General features: G+C 39.8%; 1 protein-coding gene across 1 annotated transcript in view; it reads left to right on the forward strand.

Moving 5' to 3' along the window:
• ZBTB33 (zinc finger and BTB domain containing 33) overlaps positions 1–5,811 on the forward strand; it is a 9,887-nt gene extending 4,076 nt beyond the window's left edge. The window contains exon 2 of the mRNA XM_008640477.2: positions 798–5,811. Coding sequence (XP_008638699.1) covers positions 800–2,839 — 2,040 coding nt within the window. The 5' untranslated portion in view covers positions 798–799 and the 3' untranslated portion in view covers positions 2,840–5,811. The remainder of the gene's footprint in view (positions 1–797) is intronic.
• The last annotated feature ends 1,124 nt before the right edge of the window (positions 5,812–6,935 follow it).

The following is a 6,935-nucleotide window of genomic DNA, read 5'->3' on the forward strand; positions in this document are numbered from 1 at the left end:
CGCGCTCCCCGGGCTGGCGTGCGGCGGCCGCGGGGCTCCGGCCTCGGCGTCTCATCCGGCCCGGCCCGGCCTGCGGAAATAAAGTTTTACGGGTAAAATTAGAGCCCGTGACTCGCTGTTCTGTATTTTGATGTTGTTTTTTGCAGTTTATTGGGGGGGCTTGAATGGGCAGTGCTGACAGATGGGTTACTTTGACTTAGCAGATCTGTTTTGTTACGGTGCTGCTTCAGTATCTCGGTTTGAAATACAAAGCCGTGCAAATATATGACGTGGGATCAAAATAAGTTTATTTTTTTGGGGAAGGAAGTGTACTATCCATAGCGTTTTCATTAACTCAGTTGACTGGTAATATACAGACACACAGGTTCTGCTGTCTGACCGTAAATAACTTCATGTTATTGCACTTTCTCATGACAATTTACAGAATATTTCACAATTAAAAACAAATGACTAATAATGTTTAAAGCTGCTTGATGGACCCAAAACTTCCATCTTCTTGGTTTTATAATTAACCCTATTTGCTGTTGCATAAGGTAAGGTGGTGTTGCTCTGTTCCCCACCTTGTAAGAACAGAGGATATATTCAGAATTCCACTTACCTTGTGTAGAAGGTGAAAGGACAAACAACAATAAGAAACAAATTTGCGGAGTGCAGTAGCACATAATCTTCTGAACAGTATCTCAGGTCTGTTTTTTTCTAAAGAAAGAATAGACAGTAAATATGTGAATGTTCTCATGCAGTTAAAACTGTAAATCTGCATTTTTACTAATTTGATATCTTTTACTTTCCCTTTGTAGGAATGGAGGGGAAAAAACTTATTTCTGCAACAGACACGCAGTATTCTAGCGTGCTCCTTCAGTCTTTGAATGAGCAACGTGGCCATGGACTTTTTTGTGATGTTACAGTCATCGTGGAAGACCGGAAATTCCGAGCTCACAGAAACATTCTTTCAGCCTCAAGCACTTATTTTCACCAGCTTTTCTCAGTGGCTGGTCAAGTGGTTGAACTGAGCTTTGTAAGAGCAGAAATTTTTGCAGAAATTCTTAATTATATTTATAGTTCCAAAATAATCAGCATTCGATCTGATTTACTTGATGAACTGATTAAATCAGGGCAGCAGCTGGGTGTTAAATTCATAGCTGATCTGGGCATACCTCCGGCTGAAGGCAAAAATGTGCTAAGTGAGGTGAAAGACAGTGCTTCAGAAACTTCAGCTTCTAGTCCAAATCAAAGAGATGCTGAAACGCAGGTAACTGTAATCAGGCCAGATAGTCAAGAGGCAACAGATGGGATGCCAGTTATAACACAGTCATTCTCCTTACATGGCATAGAATATGAGACTACAAAAATTACAGTGAGTGATGAGGATGATGAGGATGATGATGTAATTTTTTGTTCTGAGATTGTTCCTCCAAAAGAATGTACTAAAGACAAAAATGCTGCAAGCCAGAACCAGCCTTGCTCAAGTCCAGCTGGAGCTTCTGACCAAAAATCCTGTGGCAGTGGTGGCTCTCCCCATTTGACAAACACCACAGCAGCTCAGAACCTCACTTTGTCTGCCAGTCAGCTAAGCCCAAACCAAACACAATCAGGTGCTGAATCACTTGTCTCGGCAACACCGCAGCATTTTACTCCTAATATCATTGTGCTAAACAAGCCTCTGCTTAACTCATCACTTGGTGCCAGCTCCTTGCATCAAACACATGTGACTCCTACAATTAATTTACTTGAGGAGAACCAGCAGCCACCCAATAATGGCTCCGTAACTGAAGTGGAAGCAACTGCTGTTGATGATGAAGAGGTTGTTGAAGATGATGTTGATATCATTAGTTCCTCTAGTCCTGGTTCGGTCAGCAGCAGCTCTTTGGTTCAGCAACCTGCTGTTCTTAAGGCAGTGAGCACTGAAGGAACAGGTGTACAGAAAAAACAGGTTGTTACATTTTCACAAGAGCCTTCTGCTAAACCTGGAGAATTTAAAATAAAAATCTCAGATGTCCTTTCGGGAAACAACAAAGAATTAAGTTCGGGTCTAGCATCAAAGAATGTGGCAGATGGGCAGAAAATCATAACATTAGATACAGCAACTGAAATAGGAGGCTTATCCACAGGCTGTAAGGTTTATGCAAATATCGGTGAGGATACCTACGACATAGTCATCCCTGTGAAGGGTGATTCCGAGGAAGCAGAAGCCAAGCCTGATGACATGCCCACAAAGTCTGGTGATGAATCTCCAAAGGGGAAACGCATGAAAGTAAAGCACGATGACCACTATGAGCTCATAGTGGATGGCAGAGTCTACTACATTTGTATCGTGTGCAAGAGGTCATACGCATGTCTGACGAGCTTGCGGAGACATTTCAATGTCCACTCCTGGGAGAAGAAGTACCCGTGTCGCTACTGTGACAAAATTTTTGCTCTTGCAGAGTATCGTACCAAGCATGAACTTCACCACACCGGGGAGCGAAGGTACCAGTGCTTGACATGTGGCAAATCTTTCATCAGCTACCAAATTACGGCCTCCCACATAAGATCGGTGCACAGCCAAGACCCTTCCGGAGACACCAAGCTGTACCGGCTGCACCCCTGCAGGTCCCTGCAGATCAGACAGTACGCCTACATTAGTGACCGCCCCAGCAGTGTCCCGGTGATAAATGAGGGGGGAATTGTCTATCGTGTTGGCTCAGGGAAGGATGGCACTGAAGGAACAACATCCAACCCTCCAGCTAAACAAATCACCTGGGATGACATTTTCGTTCCACAGGGAAATGAAACAATTTTTAAACAAAACCCATCAGAGGGAAGTACGGAATTTGAGTTCGTGATACCAGAATCTTACTGAAATGTTTTAAATGCTGGAAAAAGGATTCAGCGCAGGAGCAGTGCAGCTGTTTTAACTGAACTGTTGAAATTGCTGTAAAATCAAAGGTTAAAGTCAAAACAAGTTAACTTGTTCTACCAAGTCACCAAATGGTAGCACTTAGATGGACCATGTTAACTGCAGTGATTTGTGGAAGCAATTAATCAGAAAATTTACGTGAATAGAAAGTAAGACATTTCTAAGGCACTGGCAGTGTTTTCTGGTATGTTAAATTTGGTCAAACCATGAGGATTTGTAGCTTGAAAATGTACAATTCCTTCTAAAGAGCTAGAAATATTTCTAAAATAATTGAGGTATTTCCTGTACCCATACTTACCATGTAAACCCTTTCTTTCATGTTAGCACTTTAATGCTGAATTCTGTTTAGATGTTAACCAAGAAAACAGTAAGACTTTTTAGTCATAGTATCTTGGTCATGGAACCATTTAAAAAAAATAATCCCACAATTTGCATTTGTGAGCAAGGGGCCAAAATACATGATCCCCTACTACACTGGAGTAGTCTGTTTTTGAGCTAGCGTCTTAATTCTGCTTTTATAAATGTTACATGTCTTCATGCAAACAGTCTGGTCAACAAGCAATACTCCATTAGGGCTAACTTGAACAAACTTTACTTACACTTGGCAGTATGGTGAGCAAAGTATTCAGTGTCCTGGACCATGATATTTTACTCTTTTTGCAAGGTAAAAACCAAACCCCACAAAGCTCCAAAGTGAAGAAGAGTAGAACACTTAGGAAGGAGATAATTTCACCTTCTTAAAGCGTGAGGAACATTGTTAGGTTTTCTTACTGCTGGAAAAAATTCCAGTAATTTGGTTGATAAAAAGTGCTGTTCCCTTTTTTTTCCCTTCAAGAAGAAGGGCTTCAGTCCGGAATTTTAAAATTTATGATAAAAAAATATATTTTTTTTTAGCTGAAGGCTTCTCACAACTATGAATTCATGTAAGTGCTGTACTGGTTTAGCACTGAGACTGCTGAGGATCTTGTATGCCTGTTTGTCTAGATCTTCAAGTGAAACAGGGATTTGGATTTCCCCCCCACACTTGCCCCCATATATACATTTTGGAAGATGAGGACTAAACCAACAACCAGAAAATACCCTTTATCCACCATGGCCCACTGTATAATTTCTCTGCAGCTGTCTAGTTGTCACCTGTTTCCAGGTTTGGGTTTATTATGTTGCCCTTTTAATCTCCTTGCAATTGGTGCCTGTTTAAGCACTTAGAAGATGAATTAGATATCCAACTTGGTCAGGAAATGGTAGATCTGAGAAAAACAGCTGTTTACTGGAGTCATAGTTTAGCATTTCAGAGTTAGTGACTTGTTGAATTTTTGTAAATGGTAATATGAAAACTCCTCAAGTTCTAGAGGTGACTGAGAAAAGACTGTGGTGCATAGTACTAGTTATGGAAACCTTTCATTGCTTAAATTGCAGTTACAGGTTTCTCTTTTCTTTTTCATGTTTTAAGTGAGCATCTTGATTTTATGATTTTCAAAGTTAGAGGTTTTAGACATAGAGTACTCTAGACAGAAAGGTGCTTAAATAGTGCTACAGAGAAGATACCAGAAATCCGTGTGAGCAACGATGGGAGGAGGATTTATATACCTGGTGCATGTAGTGTTCAGCACTTCTCTTTTGTCAGCCAAGAACATGATATACCTGATTATTTCCAGATCATACTGCAGATTCCTTTGAATACAATGTGTAATGCTTTAAATGTGGGATGTAACTGTGGTGGCATTTCTGCAGTCAAACATTACCCTCATGTGACATGAGTGTGGATTGCCTGTGTCGGCACAGGCAGCTCGGCCACAGCTGGCTGGTGCTATGGTGGGGCTTCCTGAACTTTGTGATGAAACAAATGCAATGTTATTTTTGTTATTGACATGACACATGTTTAATCACGGAATAGTCTTGAGTTGGAAGGGACCCACAAGGATCATAGAGTCCAACTCTTAAGTAAATGGCCCGTATGGGTTATCTGGAATTAAGCATACATTACAAAGTGCAAAATTAAACATAATGGCTATCACTATTTGCTGCTGATATATTTAAAACCTTAAATTAAACTGTGCCTAGTAAAGGTCTCTTTTTGGAGGAAAACTGGAAAATTAGGGCTTTGTAACTATTTTTGCTAGAAGACTCGTGCTTGCATGTGTCTCAGGGTCTTCAGTTTTCCTTGGAAGTGATTTTTGATATCCAAAGTCCAGAGGTATGTAAAGCATTTTTTAAATTTCACTTCCAGTATTTATTGGTTTGGAAACATTTAAAATCCATTCCTTTAAAACTTTTTATGGGGCCATGAGTAAGCTTTTATATTTAGATTTCTGGCTATTGCACTTATATTTGTGGTTTTGTTTGTTTTTGTAAGCAGTTAACTTCCAGTTTAACTTAATGAAAAAACTTATGTAAATATTAAGAAACTGGCTTTGGGATAATGGAAGAAAAAGGTTGAATCTGACAAAGCATTTATATAGAAATTAAACATTTCAACAGACTAAGGTAGCAAACCTCACAGTCATTTATTGTGCATATAAAACCATTAACAGATCTGCTGCAGAATATGGTAATGGTGGCTGCATCCTCACTGTCTGGTTTTCTTTGGGGATTCATACCATAACATTCCACTATGTGAACTAAATAAATATTGAAATAACATCTATTGCTTGTTTATTTTGTTCTGTTAAGGCATGCAGCTTATAAAAAGATGCAGAAGCTGACAACTATATACATTGAATTCTGAGTTCTACAGCTATTGCCTAGGAAATGTTCTGCGTGAATCATTCCTTGGTTTTTCCCGGTCTGTGATGTATATAGTTGTACAGTCTTTCCTTAACATACTTTTTAAAGTTGTGTTCCACTTTTCATTAATCAATACGTGATATTAGTTCTTAGAGCTTTCTATGGCAAAAATAAACAAGTTTAATTCTAAAGATGGGTGTAGTATGTTTCTTTTTGATGGCAACTCAGTTTCTATAGTCTTAACATGTTTGTAGCTTCCTTTTCCAGGTCTTTGGGTGTGGGAGCTTTGGTGGGTCGGACGGTCGGGACGGACGGAGACGAGAGATCTCTGAAGTCAGATCTTGGAACATGTGGTTTATTGCAAAGGGTGTGGGTACAGGGGCACTGCTTAGAGCTGCCAGCTGCAGCTCGGAGCAGGCCCAGGAGAGCAAGAGTGTAAAAGTAAGAGCAAGTAAGTAGAGTGGAGTGAGAGATAAGTAAGAGAGGAATGAGAGTGTGAGAGAGTAATGAGAATGGAATAGTGAAGTCCTGGTTACAATACAATAAATCATCTTCTGTACTGAATATTCTAATTGTCACTAACCAATCTAATACAAGATACAAATCCTATAGCATTTACATACAGCCTATAAGAGTTCTTATATTACCATAGAGTGTTACATCTTAACTTCTAAAAACTACTCTTTGGACCCCTACTGCTGAGCTAGTAGGGTCTGCTCTGACCCTTGGACCTGCCTGCAAGCAGAGGGTATTGTTCAATCAAGAGGGGATTACCTTCAGTCGGCCATACCATTGTTTTCCAGTTGTTCAGTAACTAAGACTTGGTATTTCAAAAGTGGCATTCATTTCGATGTCGCCTGTAGTTTTCATATTCCCAAAATCTTTTGTCAGGCAATCATATTTATAAAGCTTTCCTGTTTCATCTTCCCCAACACTCCCCTTTCTGATGAACAAATAAGATATTAGACACAGTCCTACTCGTCATTTTTTGCACACACTGAAGTATACAAGGTACTGCTACTAAAACTATAATTATTACTACTAGAATAATCAAGCCTATTTTACAGAGTTCCCTTAGCCAAGGTGCAAAGCTCCAACCATCAAACAAACTGTCTAGCCAAGACGGGTTATCTGTTGTAATTTGGTTAGCTAGGTCCCTTAGGTTTTGTAACTGTTTGTGAATGGAAACAGAATGATCGGATAAGTTCATACAGCATAATCCTTCAAAATCTTCACAGCCATGCCCATGTGCTAATAAAAGATAATCAATGGCAGCTCTATTTTGTAAAGTGGCATGTCTGACTGCCTCTTCATC

The sequence above is a fragment of the Corvus brachyrhynchos genome, unplaced genomic scaffold (genome assembly GCF_000691975.1).
Source record: "Corvus brachyrhynchos isolate BGI_N302 unplaced genomic scaffold, ASM69197v1 scaffold398, whole genome shotgun sequence".
Lineage (NCBI taxonomy): Eukaryota > Metazoa > Chordata > Aves > Passeriformes > Corvidae > Corvus > Corvus brachyrhynchos.